Raw genomic sequence first — 20,865 nt, 5'->3', positions numbered from 1 at the left:
AGCTCAAACTCCACCAAGACATTAATCAACAGTGGAAATAATCGTAGATTGAAGACGGTAAAACCTCTAAAATACTGCAGTTTTGTGTTGAGAAACGTTGTTCTTAAACTGTTCCAAAGTTTTTTGGGATTGAGGTTGTATTAAGAGAGGAAATGCTGCTGGGAAAAGTTAGCTTGTCTTTCAGAAATGTTCGGTTTAGAGGGTTTGGATTTCTGTCAGGTTAACCTCTGGAACAGATGTGAGAGAACTCTGACCTCTCTACACGTGTAACTACGGCAACACTGGAAGGTCAAAGCTTGAAGGCATTCATATGAAACCTGTATGTTTGTTCTTTGCTGAACTGTTGATGATGTCATGACGAGCTCAGACAGCAGGCTGGTCTGTGATTGGACCAGACTGGCAGCTTCAGGTCGCTCTGACTGGTTCAGGTCTGTTATCAGGTGAGTTCCTGAGAGGAAGAACAGCTGCAGCAAACAGAACCGCTTCATACCAGTTTCACTCTGAAGAAACTGGTCACAGTTACCAGGGAACGTTTACGACCCACGAACTGCTCAAAGAGTTTGTGATTGGTCAGATTTATTTAAAGGGAAACATGAAGTCAACTCAAACAGCGTCACAGTCAGAGTCTGACTCTGCACCGTGAGAACCTCCTGGTTCTTCTGATGAAAGTGGGCTAAAATCATCATGTGACGACGTGTTGTTCAATATATACACCGGATGTTATGATGATGATGATGACGACGATGACGATGATGACGATGATGATCTTTATTGTTATCGCCGTACTGTTTAAATAATGAAGTTCTGACCTGTAAGACAACCAGAGCAGGTCTGAACCCCGAGAAAAGACTCGCCATCTTCTCCACCTCCACCTTCAGCCTCTCCCGCACCAACCTGCACACACACACACACACACACACACACACACACACACACACACACACACACACACACACACACCATCAGCTGTCAGAGGTCAAAGGTCAGACAGGACTGGTGTGACTGGACAAACTGGGATGTGGACTGACTCACTTGGACGTCTTGATGCCAGAGATGACAGTTGCCATGGAGCGCCTGCTTCCTTGACAACCAGAAGCTCCGAGACGGAGTGAGCGGGCGGCCAAGGACAGCATGACTGAGAGAGAGAGAGAGAGAGAGAGAGAGAGAGAGAGCGTCAGCTGAACCTGATCAGACAGCAGCTGTGATGTTTGGACGGATTCAGAGAGACACATGCTACCATCACTGACGTCTTCTTCAGAGACGTCCCTGATTATTTCAGAGAGACGATGCTGAGACACATTGTGGACGTGTTCCAACAGCGTGTCTTCATAGTAAAAGAGTTCAGGTCCTAGACTGACCTGGACCTGCAGTCCAGACGTGTCTCCCATTGAAAATGTGTGGTGCATTATGAAGGACAAAATAGGACAACAGAGACTGTGGACTGTTGATCAGCTGAAGACGAATATGAAGAAAGAATGAGACAGAATTGACCTTTAAAACTTCAACAGTTAGTGTCTCAGTTCACAAACACTGACTGAGTGTCAGAAGAAAAGATGATGGATCACAGAGAGAAACATGAAACACAATGACTGCAGATTTACTACAAACATTAAAGTTGATCAGTCTGATCAGGAAATATCTGATCTTTGTTCTGATTCACATGAATACGGGTCGAGACGTTTTTGCAGATCATTACATTCTGTTTTTATTTATCTTTCACACACCATCCTGACTTTTTTGGAATTGTGTTTGTCCATAGGTGTGAAAAACATGAATCATTTATTCTGTATGTCTTCATACATGACACACATCAAATAAACTCAGCTCATATTCTTTGCACATTGTTCAGTCGAACTTCCAACAGTTTGCAAAAATCACTGTCATAAGTTGAAATGTAATGATTACTGATGATTTTATACATTAATCTCAAACGTTATTTTGGATTTCAATACACAGTAGAAGAATGTCAGTAGACTGTGTTTGACTGTGGGACGTCCTCATCTGGAACTGAAACCACCATCATCAAACTACAGCTGTCACAAACATGGTGTCATTTTATTCACTGTTTCTCATTCTTCCAGTTTAACAAAGTAAAAAGGAACTAAAATATATAAGAAAATGTATCTACATGGTGAAATAAATGTACACACATATATGTATATATATATATGTACACACGTAAGTATTGTTTCATTTTTTTAAACACACAAATCCAGCAGGAAACTCTCAGAAATGATTCTATAATATTTAAATAAGTTTATTCAAACTGTTTCTGTCTTTTGAGACAATATTTCTGCTCCTCATCAGCATTTTCTACTTGTTTTCTGCACATGATGTCTGAATAAAGTCGTTAACATGAAGAACCTGTGGTCAGTGTGTTCACAGATGGAACTGAAACGACCTCGAACACAGTTTTTAATCATTAACATGTTTAATGACGGTGTGTGTGTGTGTGTGTGTGTGTGTGTGTGTGTGTGTGTGTGTGTGTGTGTGTGTGTGTGTGAACTCGACGCTCTGCTGTCTGACACTTTATTAACTTTACCTGAAAGAAACTGACTGTCGTATTTTTCTCAAACTCTCTGATTCAAACTGCAGCTGCACACAGACACACATCTGTCTGCAGCTGCATTAAACTGTTGCCACGTTAACAAACAGCAGCCTGAAAGTTTCCCATGATCCATCTGTGCAGCTGCAGACACATGTGTGTTTAATAATCAGATTTTATGTGTGAAATAAGAACAGCAACTCACCTGAGAGACGGACAGAGAACCACTGACACACTGCTGCAGGAGTGTGTGTGTGTGTGTGTGTGTGTGTGTGTGTGTGTGTTTGTTCAGTCATTCCTGTGGGCGTCTCTCAGGGTATTTCTGTGAATGTACAGAAGCTCATTAATGACAAAAATGGACTTTGATGACACAGAGGAAGTGTTCAGATTACAGATGAATTCATCAGAGTGAAAATAGTCACACACCAACTATTCTGCTATTTACACCCAGACTCCTGATTTTACCCAGAAGAGTTTGAGTCCTGTGTGAAGTTTCTCTATCAGTTAGTATCATCTTTAACTTTTGAACACAGTTTACTTATTATTATTATTTTTTTTTTTAGTATTTAATTTAATTTAATTTTAAATTTAAGTTTGGTTTAGGAAAAGATCAGACCTTCTCTCTGTGATGTGGGTGTAAATAATATCTGCCTCCATTAATTCATTGACTATTAAAGAGCAACACATGAAAACATGACAGATTTTATATTTCACATGATCAAGCAACATGTGCAAAACAAAAAATACAGGATGGGAAATAAATAAATAAATAAATAAATAAATAAATAAATAAATTATTATTATTATTATTATTATTATTATTATTATTATTATTATTATTATTATTATTATTGTTATTATTATTATTATTATTTAATAATAATAATAACAATAATAATAGGATATTAATACATTGCTTTTTTATTAGGAATGGGACTTTAACGCGTTAATTATGATTAATTAATGACGAAAACAAAAAATGCTGCACTCAGACAACACAGAACGTTTGTCAGACGAGTTCCTGGTCCATTGATCTCACTGATGGACAAGACGCGTCCGAGCGAAGAGGCTAACAACAACTAACATGGAGGAATGTGAGGAGAGTCCACTGGTTGGACCGATGAGTCCTGTGAGCATCGACTCACTGTCCGAGCCTCTGGTGGACATTTGAGGAACTGCAGTTCAGTTGTCTGGATTTTTCAGAGGAAAGTAAGAAAAAATAATTCTGCCCTGATAATTAATAAATAAATCAATAAAAATCAATAGAATAATGTTTGTGTGATGTTGTTTAAGAGTCAAATGTAGGAATTATAACAAGTTAAAGTCCAGACAGTTTAGATTCTCACACTTTCAGCTCAGTGTTTCTGACACTCATGTGCCTCCATACAGGATCACGTCACGTGTGTGTGTGTGTGTGTGTGTGTGTGTGTGTGTGTGTGTGTGTGTGTGAAGGCGTTCCTGCTGTGAACTGAATAGAACCAGACTGATTCAGAGGAGGGAGGTCAAAGGTCAACCTGGAGTAAACTGGAGGAGGAGGGACGGCCCACACAGCTCTCGGCCAATCAGATTCCAGCCTGTCGGGGAGGAGAGAAGAAACGATTCTTTGACAGGAAGGAACAGGAGGAAGAATCAGATCTGTTTATTACATGTTTATTTCATCAAATGTTGTTTATAGGCACACACACACACACACACACGCACGCACGCACGCACGCGCGCGCACGCACGCACGCACGCACGCACGCGCACGCACGCACGCACGCACGCACGCACGCACGCACGCACACACACACACACACACACACACACACACACACAGTAGAACATGTTTAAAGGTCAAAGCAGCTCAATTAGACTTTAAATGCATGAAAAAATAAAAGACTGACTTGAATCCGCAGAAAAGAAAAAGAAAAACACAAACATCTTTGATGTATGTTGAGTTTATTAATTTATTTTCCTCTTTCAGCGTCTGTAAAGACATTTTTCTGTCTGAGAAGTTGATTTGGACACTTAGAAGTAAAGGACACAATAAACAACTAACTGTGAAATCAACAAACTTCAGTCTTAAACAGGATCAGAACGTCCATCCTGACTTTTCTGTCTCTGTCGTTCTTCTCGTCTCTCTGAAGGACTTCAATGTCCAAAGTGTCCAATCTAAACACAGAGTCCTTCCTGCAGCAGGACGGAGCAGGACTGGACTCTGACGGTCCTGAGAGGACTGTGGACTCTTTTGATTGGTTTAAACATGCAGGATGTGTTTTCCTCACAGAGTCAGTCTGACCTCTGCTGGTCAAACTCTGAACTACACGAGAAAACATCACATCTGTTCTGAAAAAAATCTCAACCTGATGAGACAAAAGTAAAAAAGTCCATCAGTTTCTCTCAGCTGAATAAATTGACATTATTTGTATTTAACGAAGTCGCAGTCATGTTCTGTTCGTCAGTCTGATATCAGTGTTGATCCTGAGTGTGTTTGGTGTTTTATATCTGATCTGAGATCTGTTATTGATCTGTTATTTTCCTCTCATGTGTTTATATATTTAACGTGTGTGTATCACGGCCACTGGCTTTTTATTCTATCGTCGGACCAGACGCAGGTTCTCCTGATGCATCCTGGGATATTAACTTTTTCTGAGGTATAATTTCAGCAGCAAAACACATATTTCAGATCAGATTTCACAGTAGAATTAAAATGTGTTTTTTCTGGTGGTTTAATAATTATTGAGGCAGAAAAAAACATTTCAACATTAATAAATATTATAATGAATAAAATATAAACTGTACATTGAACTTGAAATTTGTTCCAACTGTAAGGATCAAATTCAAAGTTAACTGCACTGTAAAAAAAAAAAATAGTTAAGACAATTTAAATGTTCACGGCAACAAACTGCAGCAGATTTCTGAGTTTGAGTTGAACTCAAACTCTTAAGTTTCAGATTAAACTTTAGAAAGTTTTGAACACCTGAAATGTTTAGTTGAGATAATTTACTTCTCTTCTTTAGATAAACTTGAATCTTTGAGTTTTAGTGATCAGTGAACCTGATTTGTCCTTTTTTTAATGCCTGAAAAAGGAAATAGTTTGAGTTAAATTCATCAAACCTCTGCAGAAGCTTGATAACGACCTGATCATGTGAATCAGGTGTGTTGGAGCAGAAACATCTAAAACATGCAGGACAGTGAGTCTCTGAGGACCAGAGTTAAGAACTCAGAGGAGATCTGGAGAAAAGACAGAACAGGACAGGACAGGACAGGACAGAACAGAACAGGACAGAACAGAACAGAACAGAACAGAACAGAACAGGACAGGACAGGACAGGACAGGACAGGACAGGACAGGACAGGACAGAACAGAACAGAACAGAACAGAACAGAACAGAACAGGACAGGACAGGACAGGACAGGACAGGACAGGACAGAACAGAACAGAACAGAACAGAACAGAACAGGACAGGACAGGACAGGACAGGACAGGACAGAACAGGACAGGACAGGACAGGACAGGACAGGACAGGACAGGACAGCTCGAGGCTTCAGGCTTCATTTGGAGTTTTGTCTGAGAATCAAAGTTCAGGTTAACTTCAGTCTGAAACATGTGATCCTGTGTTCAGGCAGCTCACACTTTGAATCCAGTATTTACATGTGTTACGAGCCCAGGTTGGGATGAGGGGGGGGGGGGGGGGGGGGGGGGGGACATTAAATAAATATAACCAGGAGAAAAAGGAAGGAAGGAGAACTGAGACAAAGGTTCTTTTATTAACTAACTGTGTGACGTTAACAAATTAAATAACAAAAGGGTAAACTTGGTCTACAAACAACAAATACAAAAAGGAAATGAGTGTCCATGTTAGCCAAGATGGAAAGACACATGGACAAAGACAAAGACAAAGACAAAGACAACAAAATGCAGACCTCCATCTGCTGAACGGTCCTCTGGTCCTGACTGGCTGCACTCTGCAGGTTTTTAAGCACCAGGTCCTGATTGCAGAGCAGCTGCACCTGATGCTGATCACTGCAACCTGCAAGGGGGGAGGAGCAGAACCTGGACACAGGACAGGACAGGACAGGACAGGACAGAACAGGACAGGACAGGACAGGACAGGACAGGACAGGACAGGACAGAACAAGACAGGACAGGACAGGACAGGACAGGACAGGACAGGACAGGACAAGACAGGACAGGACAGGACAGGACAGGACAGAACAGGACAGGACAAGACAGGACAGGACAGGACAGAACAAGACAGGACAGGACAGGACAGGACAGGACAGGACAGGACAGAACAAGACAGGACAGGACAGGACAGAACAAGACAAGACAGGACAGAACAAGACAGGACAGGACAGGACAGGACAGAACAGGACAGGACAGAACAGGACAAGACAGGACAGAACAAGACAGAACAGAACAAGACAGGACAGGACAGGACAGAACAAGACAGGACAGGACAGAACAAGACAGGACAGGACAGGACAGAACAAGACAGGACAGGACAGGACAGGACAGGACAGGACAAGACAAGACAAGACAAGACAGGACAGGACAGGACAAGACAGGACAAGACAGGACAGGACAGGACAGGACAGGACAGGACAGGACAAGACAGAACAGAACAAGACAGGACAGGACAGGACAAGACAGGACAGGACAGGACAGGACAGGACAGGACAGAACAGGACAGGACAAGACAGGACAGGACAGAACAAGACAGGACAGGACAGGACAGGACAGAACAAGACAAGACAGGACAGGACAGGACAGGACAGGACAGGACAGGACAGAACAAGACAGGACAGGACAGGACAGGACAGAACAGGACAGGACAGAACAGGACAAGACAGGACAGAACAAGACAGAACAGAACAAGACAGGACAGGACAGGACAGAACAAGACAGGACAGGACAGGACAGAACAAGACAGGACAGGACAGGACAGGACAGGACAGGACAAGACAGGACAAGACAGGACAGGACAGGACAGAACAGGACAGGACAGGACAGGACAGAACAAGACAGGACAGGACAGGACAGGACAGGACAGGACAGGACAGGACAAGACAGGACAGGACAGAACAAGACAGGACAGGACAGGACAGAACAGGACAGGACAGGACAGGACAGGACAGGACAGGACAGGACAAGACAGGACAGGACAGAACAAGACAGGACAGGACAGGACAGGACAGAACAAGACAGGACAGGACAGGACAGGACAGAACAAGACAAGACAGGACAGGACAGGACAGGACAGGACAGGACAGGACAGAACAAGACAGGACAGGACAGGACAGGACAGAACAGGACAGGACAGAACAGGACAAGACAGGACAGAACAAGACAGAACAGAACAAGACAGGACAGGACAGGACAGAACAAGACAGGACAGGACAGAACAAGACAGGACAGGACAGGACAGAACAAGACAGGACAGGACAGGACAGGACAGGACAGGACAGGACAGGACAAGACAGGACAGGACAGGACAAGACAGGACAAGACAGGACAGGACAGGACAGAACAGGACAGGACAGGACAGGACAGAACAAGACAGGACAGGACAGGACAGAACAAGACAGGACAGGATAGAACAGGACAGGACAGGACAGAACAAGACAGGACAGGACAGGACAGGACAGAACAAGACAGGACAGGACAGGACAGAACAAGACAGGACAGGACAGGACAGGACAGAACAAGACAGGACAGGACAGGACAGGACAGAACAGAACAAGACAGGACAGGACAGGACAGGACAGGACAGGACAGGACAGAACAAGACAGGACAGAACAGGACAGGACAGAACAAGACAGGACAGAACAGAACAGGACAGAACAGAACAAGACAGGACATGACAGGACAGGACAGGACAGAACAGAACAAGACAGGACAGGACAGGACAGGACAGGGCAGGACAGGACAGGACAGAACAAGACAGGACAGGACAGGACAGAACAGGACAGAACAAGACAGGACAGGACAGGACAGGACAGAACAGAACAAGACAGGACAGGACAGGACAGAACAAGACAGGACAGAACAGAACAGGACAGAACAGGACAGGACAGGACAGGACAGGACAGGACAGGACAGGACAGGACAGAACAAGACAGGACAGGACAGGACAGGACAGAACAGAACAGGACAGGACAGGACAGGACAGGACAGAACCTCACAGACTCATGTGATGAAGACACATTCTGACTCGTTCACGACTTGAGGTTTAGGACCTGGAACTTGAACACAATGTCTTCAGAATGACTCGACTTCCAAAACAACGACCTGATGCCACGTCCACAACATTAGATGAATTAATATAATAATAAAAACATGACTTCATGTATTTTAATTTCATATTATGTTTTCATGTATTTTTATGACATCAGTTTGATGTAAAGTTTCATTTAATCCAAAGCCTCAGTGTGAATAAATTAAAACCTTCAGTCAGATTTGATTCAGTTAAACTTCATTTGTTTACATTCAGTTTATATGAAGCATATTTGGATAAATAAACTTGATTTGATATATTTCAGTTACATTTGACAGTTTTCTGAATGTACTTTATCATCAGCTTCATGATAATTTTGGATAAATTCCAGATTCAGGAGGTTGAACTGATTTATTATTATTTTTCCTTTGACAACATGACAGTTTATTTTCCTCTTTCTTCTCATGTGTCTCCACTTTGTTCCTCCTCCAGCTGACTCAATAAAGTTTTTACACAAAAACGGAGGAGAGAGTTTCTGACACTGACTAGGTGCATTATGGGAAATGTGGATGTTTCTGGACTAGAAGTCCAAAGTTTTGTTTTCTTTCTTTTACTGTGTGAGAACAGGAGGAACAGTTCCATGTTCCCTCAGAGACTGAAGGAACTTGAACTCTCTGTCTCTCACAGAGACAGTCTGACCTCTGCTGGTCAAACTCTGAACTACATCTGAGGAGTTTCACTGCACAGACATCAAACAGCGTCTCTCTGGTTTAGTGACGTCACAGTGACGTCTCGTCTCTTTTCTACCGTCTCTGACAGACTCTGGGACTACAGGAGGTTCTGGTTCTCTTCTTTGACATGAATGAAGACAAATAAAGTTTAAAGTCTTTACAAAGTAGAGTTTGATTGGCTCGTTAATTAAAGGCTCAGTTCACTTATATTTTCTCTCTGATGCAGTTTTAATATTTCATCTTTTTTATTTCTGCTGTAAATGACTCATCTTAATGTTTGACTGTGTGAAACAACAGTTTGTTATTTATCACACACACACACACACACACACACACACACAGACACACACACACACACACACACACACACACACACACACACACACAGACACAGACACACACACACACACACACACACACACACAGACACACACACACACACACAGACACACACACACACACACACACACACACACACACAGACACACACACACACACAGACACAGACACACACACACACACACACACACACACAGACACAGACACACACACACACACACACACAGACACACACACACACACACACACACACACACACACACACAGACACACACACACACACACACACACACACACAGACACACACAGACACACACACACACACACACACAGACACACACACACACACACACACACACACACACACACAGACACAGACACACACACACACACACACACACACAGACACAGACACACACACACACACACACACAGACACACACACACACACACACACACACACACACACACACACACACACACAGACACAGACACACACACACACACAGACACACAGACACACACACACACACACACACACACAGACACACACACACACACACACACACACACAGACACAGACACACACACACACACACACACACACACACACAGACACACACACACACACACACACACAGACACACACACACACACAGACACACACACACACACACACACACAGACACACACACACACACACACACACACACACACACAGACACACACAGACACACACACACACACACACACACACACACACACACACAGACACAGACACACACACACACACACACACACACACACACACACAGACACAGACACACACACACACACACACACAGACACACACACAGACACACACACACACACACACACACACAGACACACACACACACACACACACACACAGACACACACAGACACACACACACATACACACACACACACACACACACACACACAGACACACACACACACACACACACACACACAGACACACACACACACACACACACACACACAGACACACACAGACACACACACACATACACACACACACACACACACACACAGACACACACACACACACACACACACACACACGGAGCTGCAGGATGAGTTGTTCTTCATTCTTGTCGTTCCTCTCTCTCCTCTCTCTGTTCAACCTGTTTGTTTGTCTCTCTTTCTATTTTTATCTCGGTCACATCTCTTCATCTCTTCATCTCTTCATCTCTTCATCTCTTTGTTTTTATCCTCAGACAAACTGAAACAGGAAAAAACTCTCAACCTGCTGCAAAATATCAGAGTTTTTAACTTTGAACTTTTAACTGAGGGTCTGTTGAATCAAACGGATGTTTTTAACTCTGTAGTTTTAATAGATGAGAAATCAGACAGAAAGAATAAAATCACTGTTACAACAAATAAGGAAGTTTTAAAGTGTGTATTTTGGGACAGCGGTTTACATACAGAGTGTAACATTCACTCTGATGGTAAATGTATTGTAAAGATAAATGTTTTCAATGTTTTCCAGGTAATTGAGCCGACAGGTGTGGCTCACCTGAGTGATGCTGCTGCTGGTGAGATCAGGTTTGACGTCAGACTGAAGAATGCTGCTGAACTGCAACCTGTTTGTCTTCCTGTTCACCTGAAACACACCTGGTCACAGGTGACGAACACCTGAACACCAGCCTGCTTTACACTCAGAGATCTGCTGTCTTTAACTGACCTGGTTTTAAAAACACGTTAGACTTTAAAACAGATAAAACAGAAAATATCTACAGAAAAGTCAAAAATATAAAACTCTACCAGAACACCAGAAAAAAAACAACATTATATAAAATAATTAATGAGTGTTTCCACAGACTGGGATCAGCCAGAGGAGAGGAACAATGACAGAAGTGAAATAATAAATAAGATCTTGTCTTTATATGTCATCATTACAGAAGACAGACGTCTCTACAGCTGATCAGGACACAGTGTCATTTCACTGGTGTCTTTTGGCCTGAATGCAGTTGGTCCCTCGTGGTTTTATTTAACCCAAAAATAAATGTTGACTGTCAGACTGTTCATCTGACATCATGAATAAATCATCTTTTCACCGTTTACTTTCAGCCACAGCTGGACGGAGACTGACGTCCTTAAATACTTTTCAACAACATGAAAAAGATGTTTTTTCACCTTTTGCTTTCAATCAAGAGCAAATGTTGGACGCAGCTCACACCGAAACTGTCTGGATGGATAAAATTTAATGAATCAAATAGTTAAGATCCTTCCACTGGATAATTACTGCAGTGATCAATATGTTTCAGCTGATAAGTTATTGAACTCTAACTGATGCAGAGAGCAGCTTCTCATTTCTTAAAGCACCATGTCAGAAAACATCCTGTGATCGAGGAAAAGATGTTCCTCTGTTTCAGAAGAGTCAAATGATTGACCTGCATCAAGCAAAGAAAACAACCAGGAGATCAATGAAACTAAAAGTGGGTGAAGAAACCTGAAGGATCGAGGAGAACCATCATCGAAGAAACGTGAATGATCTGAGATCAGTTAAATGTTTGGTGAAATCAAATCATAAAAACAGTAGAACAGTAGAACTCACAGCTGTGTTTAATAATGAGAGTAAGAACATTTCCACACAGTGTGAAGAGAACTGAAGGGATCGGGACTAAACAGCTGTGGAACCTTAAGAGAACCACTGATCAGTGAAGCTGATCAGAAAAAAGGCTTCAGTTTGTTAGTGAACATAAAGATTGGACTGTGGATCGATGATGAGTCCAGATTTACCCGGTTCCACAGTGATGGGGGCATCAGGGTAAGAAGAGAGGCAGATGAAATGATGCTCCCATCATGCCTTGTGCCTACAGTACCAGCCTGTGGGGGCGGAGTTATGATCCGGGGTCGCTTCAGTCGCTCAGGTCGAGGTTCAGAAACATTATGAGTTCAGTTCACCACCTGAATATACTGAGTGATCAGGTTTCTACATCTGTTCTTCCCTGATGACGGAGTCCAGACCTGAACCCGCTGAGAATCAAGACTTTGGTGAAGAAAGCGAATGTATCTCTGGTCAGGTTGGGAGCGCTGACCACCCAAGTGTCCTCACGTGTGATTGGTTATCTGTCCAGTTGATTGAGTTTTTTAAATGTACATTGATTTCATTCGATTTCATTTTAATCTTTTTACAAGATTAGTTTAGACTAATCAATAAATTTGTAATTGATCTAAACAATAAATCATGAGAATAAAAGTATTTTTCATGATGAGTGGAGGATAATTTTTGGAGTCTCACAGTCTGAGGACAGAAGAATTATAATAATAATTATAATGGAGCTGCAAAATAATAAAGTAAAGAAGCTTTATGTTTTATTTGTCTGGTGTCACTTGAGAAGAAACCATAAGATACAGTAACGTTAATTAAAGTAGAAATGGTGTGTGTGTGTGTGTGCGTGCGTGTGTGTGCGTGTGTGTGTGTGTGTGTGTGTGTGTGTGTGTGTCTGTGTGTGTCTGTGTGTGTGTGTGTGTGTGTGTGTGTGTGTGTGTGTGTGTGTGTGCCTGTGCGTGTGCGTGTGTGTGTGTGTGTGCGTGTGTGTGTGTGTGTGTGCGTGTGTGTGTGTGTCTGTGTGTGTGTGTGTGTGTGTGTGTGTGTGTGCTGCCCCTGTAAAAAGTCTGGAAACAGATGATTAACACACTTTCAAACTATCAGTCCACATCTGTTTCCTTTTTCTTATTTCACATTTAAAAAACATGTAAATAATATAATCTTATTGTGATAAATAGTGAAGGTTTTACTAACACTGTTAAAAAAAAACAAATATCAGTATGACACTGTACTTCATTACACAGGAACTTAATGTTGCCATGAGTTACAGTTAATAATCAATATTTTACGGTGCACAGATTTCATGTAAATATTCATCAGATCTCTGTTACAGAATAAAACAGAGTGACTCTGAATGAAACTGAACAGGTGAACTAACAGGTGGAGCAGGAGAGTCCAGTCTGAGGCCACGTGAACGCAGGTGTGGCATCCCCTTGCCTGACAGGTAAGCCCCGCCCCCTTGGCGAGGAGGTTCAGGGTATAAATAGTTGAGGAGGAGGAGGTGGGAGCGTCACAGCTGCTGCTGCTCCTCTTTGGTCCAGTGGTTCTCCACAGTTCAACAGTAGTGACGCCACATTGTGAAATGTTTAGGACCACTGGATCAGAGTGAAGGAACTGTCGTCTGGACCCTCTTCATCATCATCATCATCATCATCAGTCAGATTGGACGCTGTCATCCAGATGTTCTGACTGTGTTTTATTTAACCCTTTCATTTGATGGTGACATCTCGCTGTGACGTCGTGCTTCCTCCTCCAGCAGCTGCAGGTTCATTTGGGACGAACGAGGTTTGACATCTTGGCCTTTTTTTGTTCTGATCAGACTTTCTGAACTTCAAACCCGAAAAACATTTTTTAAAAAAGTACAATTCAACTGCATTTTTATGTTGAATAATTTAAATTTAACTTTGAATTCTCAGAGACAGAATACAGAACAATTCATCCTCATTCAGTTTTTTTTAAAATGCCACTTTCCTGAACAAACTGGAATTCTTCTGCTCTGGTTTGGTGCTGCTGAGTTGTTATCAGGTGGAAACCATGAAAAGGTAAAAAGAAAGAAAGAAAGAAAGAAAGAAAGAAAGAAAGAAAGAAAGAAAGAAAGAAAGAAAGAAAGAAAAGAAATCAGGAGAGGAAAAAGTGAGAGCGTAATGAAAAAACATCAGGAGGTTTGATTGGTTTGATATATAAACGTGCAGCGGACGCCACGCTGGTGTTTGGGTCGTACGTCATCATCACCAGATCAGACTGCGAGTAAACAGACGAGCTGTGATTTTTTTAAAAGCACTAAAATGTTTCATTTCTACACTGAAATCAGTGAGTCATGTTAGAATCCAGGATTCATGATCTACATGTTAAACTTTTTTTCGCTCTAGTTTTACCTCGACACTGAAATCAAGAGTTCTTGCGAGCAGCCTGTCAGACACTTTTCTTTTCTTGTGTCATGTGACTGTGACGCTCACACAGCGTGAGGGTGTGTCTCTCCGTCTCTCACACAGGGACACTTCTTCTCAGTCGTTTTGGCTCATTTTTTGAACCAGTCTTGTCTTTGTCTCTGCTTCATGGAAAATCACAGCCTGGTTGTGTTTTTGTAAAAAAACATTTCAGTCATCTTTCAGAACAATGACACTAAAATGTTGTTTTAGTTGTTTTGTTGTTTATTTATTTCTTGTCTTATTTGACTGTGGACCTGAAAATGTTTCTTCTATATAAATCTCTTGTTGTTGACGCTGACTGTTCTCTGTTCTCTGTTCTCTGGAAGAACGTCAGTTTTGTCTCATATGACACTGAGATTTAGATTCAGATTTGAACAGGAGGTTAAAGTTTACTGATGAAGGTCAACACTGTTCATTACTGTAGTACACAAAACGGATACGCACATTTGTAGAATAAATGTGTTTGCAGCAGCGTGTTCCGTACAGGAACGTTGTGCTAAATGCAGACGTGGATAAACTGTAGTTCATCTTTTCCCATCATTGATTGATCCAGTTGATCTGAAAACAGACGAGTAAACTGTCATCAAATCAGTTTTTTGTTTGTTTTTACTCCCAACACACCTGTGGTTAAATTTACTGTGATCAGAAAATTCACCTTTCTATAGACAAGATGTCACCAACGAAACATTAAACCAACAGAGAACAGAAGAAAGAATGAAGGACGAGATAAATCAATAAAATGAAGATTTAAATTAATTAACGACTGAAGTGATGTAACAATCAAAGACAAACAAACAGAAATAAAACACAATTGTTTTTCACTTAAACTGACTTGTTTGGTGTTTGACTTTCCCATTTTACCTGAACGTCTCACCTCAGTGAGGTTCAGAGTGTTGATGTGTTTAAAGTCTTTCCAGAACAGAAATAAAACATTAACAGGTTCTCAAAGTAACTTCACTGTCTGACTTCACTCAGCGTTTTGTGCACAGCTGGTCTCAAGTTCTAATTTCCCGACATTAAAATACAAATAATCAATTAATTAGACTCACTGTAAATAAAGTAGGGGAGACCAGGGACGGTTGTACCACTTTTTGTCTCAGCACCTATAACCCTGAATTTTTGTGTTGAATCTCTGAAATGTTGAAGCCTTACTTACAACAAACTGAAACTTTTCTTGATTTTATTTTTGTCTTTTCCCACAGGCTGTGATTATTTTTTGAGATGTTCTAAGTTCTAAGGTTGTTATTGTTAGTGTTAAATTAACATATTTATAGTCTAATCTCATCTTAATCTTATTAAACTGTTTCTCTTGTTTTGAGTAATTCAGGATGAATCTAAAATTTGAAAATACTGCTGTGAATATATGCAGTTATTACAGTTTACTGCACATGACGGCTGCATATAGATTCATTTATAAATACATGTTTTTAAAAATTACATTTTGGTGTTCATTTATAAAAAGATAAACTTAATCTCTGAGTCTGGTATTAATCATGACAGGCAGTAGAGTTTGGAGGTCAAAGGTCAAAAAAAGAATTATGTCCTTCTGTTAGTTATGAATCTGTGACACTTTGAGTGTTAAAGCTAACTGGAGAAAAGAGAAAAACAGGAACAGGTCTGACAGGTGTGAAGGGACAAACCTATTTACAACATCGTAAGAATATTTTATTAATAATATTATATTACTACTATTTATGAAACATGTCCACTACTGTCCACCTGCAGGACAAACTTTAGCTGCTGGCTTTGATTGACTGTTTTCATGTTTTCCCATTTTGAAGTGAATGTTTTTGTGATCACTGCTCAGTAAAATCTATAGATAATCGAATATTAACCTCTGACCTCTCAGTGGTCTTCAGCTCGTCTTTTTTTCTTGTATTAGCAGAAGGAGAATTTGTAGCAGCAGCAATATTAGATGTAACAATGACAAACTTTATTCATAAAACACCAGAAAGTCTTTCAAGGAAGAGGTTTAAAATCAGACCCCATCTGTGTCGGTCTGAGGTTCTGGGGGTTCTGGTTCCTCTTTGTTAGGAACCAGGACTGAGGAACAGAGTGAAGGGCCGTGCCCGGGTTTCTCAGGCTCAAAAATCCCTTGTGTCTTAGATCAACTAAAACTTTGTTGAAGCGCAAAGTCTGTGGCACAAGATAGCACTGAGCACATTTAGACAGAGCACACACACACACACACACACACACACACACACACACACACACACACACACACACACACACACACACACACACACACACACATCCCCACAATCATAAATAATTTATGTGTGGATTAGTAATAATGAGCAAGCAATGTCAATAAAGAGTAAATATTGAAGTGAACAGCATGCATGTTGTGCGCGTCTTTAACAGATCAGTCACATGACAGCTGGAGCAGCTGTAGTATTTGTGTCTGCATGTTTATTGAGATCCAGCAAAATGATTAGGGTTTAAAAATTATGATCCATAAAATGAATATTATATCTGTCTGCGACAAAATATTGCTGAATTACAGTTATTACAAAACTTGGCTGTATGTTTTCTAATGAGGATCATTAAGAGAATGTCTGTCATTGACTTCCTGTGTTTTTCAGAACTGATTAGAAGATACTTTTATTGGTTTATAAATCTTTATTCTTACCTCATCATGAAAAGGACGATACAGAAGAAAACATGATTCATTCAAACTCTAAATCACACAATTCACACGATGCAGGACGATTCCTGACCTTTGACTTCTCGTTACATTTGCTGTGACACAAGTTTCAGGGCCATGATTGTGTTTGATTTGAATATATGTTCGTATATAGATACATATATCTTTTTATTATATTGGTGTAATGTGAAATGTTTAAAATAAATAACAATATATTCTAAATAAAGGAAATGGTTTTAATAATTAACAATGAACAAACAGAAGTTGGAACTTATGATTATTAAGTTTATACAGTTAGATGAGCCCAAGATGCTCAAACACAAAACCATTACACTATTCTGTCTGAAAGAAAAGTGAGACTAAAGTATACAAAAGCACATTATTTAAAACTTTGCAAATATTCACTGGTTACATCTGGCAGTTGTGGTGGTGTTGCAGTAGGTGCTTCACCATTTGTTGCCTGGCAGAGATCTGAACTACTGAGTAACCTCTTGTTTTTTCTTGAATCGACAGTTTTTATTTTGACATTTGATCTTTGGGGTCACTGCAGAAAACACAGAGAAATAAATCAGTTGAAATTTCATTTTTTCACCTTCAGACCGAAACACAAACAAACATTGAGTCTCTGTAAACATCATCTAAATGTTTCTGACAGACGTCTGATGACCTGCAGGTCACGGTGAGTCTTCAGTATCACTGCTACTCAACCAAAATCCATTACTCACTTCATGAATATTAACCATCTGATGTCAGCAGTTCATCTGAGTGAAGGAAAATTAAAGCGATCTGGCAGCTCGTCAGCTGATCGACAGACAGCAAACAGCAGTGAGTCAAACATGATTCATCATGATGAGGAAATTTATCTGACATGACAAATAAATGAAAGGAGCAAAAGTGAATATGTATAAAGAACAAAGAACTGTGTCAGCAATTATATTTTCTGTATATTGTTATGTCACGCATCAATATATTCATCGCGGTTTGGTTGTATTTCCTTACTGTTTATGAGAGAAAAACAGTCAAATGATGGGAATTTGTCCTAAAAAATACATATGATCAGAAATATGACTGAAGACATCTTGACATCAGAGAAAACTGCAGCTCTGCTGATGGAATATTTTGGAATATACTGTAAAGAACTATTAAAAATATAGTTCTAAAATCATTCTAAGTGAAGTGAATGGATGTGTCCACTTCAGTTAGAATGATTTTAATTTTCATTTCATTTCTAACTCATTAATTTATCAAAACATCAGGTTATATCTCAAAGTCTTCATCACCTGGATGTCCTTTATTGGACAGTTCAGCTTCTACTCTGAAATAAAATCAACTTGACTTGAATCCTCTCAGATTGAAAACCTGATTTTATTGATCTAATTTTTGTTCATGATATTAAGAGTCAGCTGGAGTTCAGTTCACAGAAGACGAAGAAAACAAATTATTTGGACTGATGTGGTGAAGCTGCTGCTGAGCAGCTTAATAACAGAGAAGAGACTCGTTCAATTATTCAATCAAATCAGGTTTCATTTCCTAAATGAAACATGGCGGCTGTGAAGAGGAGGAGGAGGAGGAGGAGGAGAGGAGGAGGAGAGGAGAGGAGAGGAGGAGGAGAGGAGGAGGAGGAGGAGAGGAGGAGGAGGAGGAGGAGAGGAGAGGAGAGGAGAGGAGGAGAAGAGGAGGAGGAGGAGGAGGAGAGGAGAGGAGGAGGAGGAGGAGAGGAGGAGGAGGAGAGGAGGAGGAGAGGAGAGGAGAGGAGAGGAGAGGAGGAGGAGGAGGAGGAGAGGAGAGGAAGAGGAGAGGAGGAGGAGGAGAGGAGGAGGAGGAGGAGAAGAGGAGAGGAGAGGAGAGGAGGAGAGGAGGAGAGGAGGAGGAGGAGAGGAGGAGGAGGAGAGGAGGAGAGGAGGAGGAGAGGAGGAGAGGAGGAGAGGAGGAGGAGGAGAGGAGGAGGAGGAGGAGAAGAGGAGAGGAGAGGAGAGGAGGAGGAGAGGAGGAGGAGGAGGAGGAGAGGAGAGGAGGAGGAGGAGCAGAGGAGAGGAGGAGGAGAGGAGGAGAGGAGAGGAGAGGAGGAGAAGAGGAGGAGGAGGAGGAGGAGAGGAGAGGAGGAGGAGGAGGAGAGGAGGAGGAGGAGAGGAGGAGGAGAGGAGAGGAGAGGAGAGGAGAGGAGGAGGAGGAGGAGAGGAGAGGAGAGGAAGAGGAGAGGAGGAGGAGGAGAGGAGGAGGAGGAGGAGAAGAGGAGAGGAGAGGAGAGGAGAGGAGAGGAGAGGAGAGGAGGAGGAGGAGAGGAGAGGAAGAGGAGAGGAGAGGAGAGGAGGAGAAGAGGAGGAGGAGGAGGAGGAGAGGAGAGGAGGAGGGGGAGGAGAGGAGGAGGAGGAGGAGGAGGAGAGGAGGAGAAGAGGAGAGGAGAGGAGAGGAGAGGAGAGGAGAGGAGAGGAGAGGAGGAGGAGGAGGAGGAGAGGAGAGGAGAGGAAGAGGAGAGGAGAGGAGAGGAGAGGAGGAGAAGAGGAGGAGGAGGAGGAGGAGAGGAGAGGAGGAGGAGGAGGAGAGGAGGAGGAGGAGGAGAGGAGAGGAGAGGAGAGGAGAGGAGAGGAGAGGAGAGGAGGAGGAGGAGGAGGAGAGGAGAGGAAGAGGAGAGGAGGAGGAGGAGAGGAGGAGGAGGAGGAGAAGAGGAGAGGAGAGGAGAGGAGGAGGAGAGGAGGAGGAGGAGGAGGAGAGGAGAGGAGGAGGAGGAGGAGAGGAGAGGAGGAGAGGAGAGGAGGAGGAGGAGGAGAGGAGAGGAGGAGAGGAGTACTTGACAACATTAATGAGACGTGTTTAGGACCCAGAGGAGGGTCGATGTTAACCAGCTGTGTGTTGTGTTAAACATGTGGGAGTGCAGCACTAATGGATGATGAGAGACGCCATTAAAGTCCATTAGTGACATAAATTCTACCTTTTCTATCATTACATTTCATTAATATCAATACAAAGACAAACACGTCGCTGGGATGTCGAACGCTCCGTCCTCAGATTCCACGTTCAGACTGTAAACGCAACACGAGGGAGAGAGACATTTAAAAATCTCACCTGAATCACTGATGATCACAGTTTCAGTGTAAATGAAGTTGAAGGACATGTGACTGTGTGAGGAGATGAGAATGAGTGAAATTCTTGAGAGATGACGGTGAGTGTGTCATATCGTATATGTGTTCCATTTTTTCCCGTGGTCATCCTCTTCCTCTCTGCAGTGTCTCAACGCCGCCTCAGTTTGAGAACAACTCAGTGAACAAGGCAGTTATTTTCTGATCAGTGCATTTACAAATGATCCTGGTCATAAATTTGTGCTTTAAAAGTATAAACTGAAAAACTAATATTATTTAGATGACGTAGAC

The 20,865-nt window shown here is 41.9% G+C and overlaps 1 protein-coding gene across 1 annotated transcript in view; it reads right to left on the bottom strand.

Moving 5' to 3' along the window:
- The window catches only part of LOC146314911 (C-1-tetrahydrofolate synthase, cytoplasmic-like), an 8,508-nt gene extending 5,681 nt beyond the window's left edge, over window positions 1–2,827 (bottom strand). The window contains exons 1-3 of the mRNA XM_084736798.1: window positions 2,751–2,827; window positions 1,033–1,135; window positions 810–894 (exon numbers count right to left, since the gene is read on the bottom strand). Coding sequence (XP_084592924.1) covers window positions 810–894; window positions 1,033–1,133 — 186 coding nt within the window. The 5' untranslated portion in view covers window positions 1,134–1,135; window positions 2,751–2,827. The remainder of the gene's footprint in view (window positions 1–809; window positions 895–1,032; window positions 1,136–2,750) is intronic.
- Between the last annotated feature and the right edge of the window lie 18,038 nt (window positions 2,828–20,865).

This window comes from Lutjanus erythropterus, chromosome 15 (genome assembly GCF_056507025.1).
Source record: "Lutjanus erythropterus isolate fLutEry1 chromosome 15, fLutEry1.hap2, whole genome shotgun sequence".
Taxonomy (NCBI): domain Eukaryota; kingdom Metazoa; phylum Chordata; class Actinopteri; order Lutjaniformes; family Lutjanidae; genus Lutjanus; species Lutjanus erythropterus.
The sequence above is the reverse complement of the archived record's forward strand: the minus strand, read 5'-3'. Positions and strand labels throughout refer to the sequence as shown.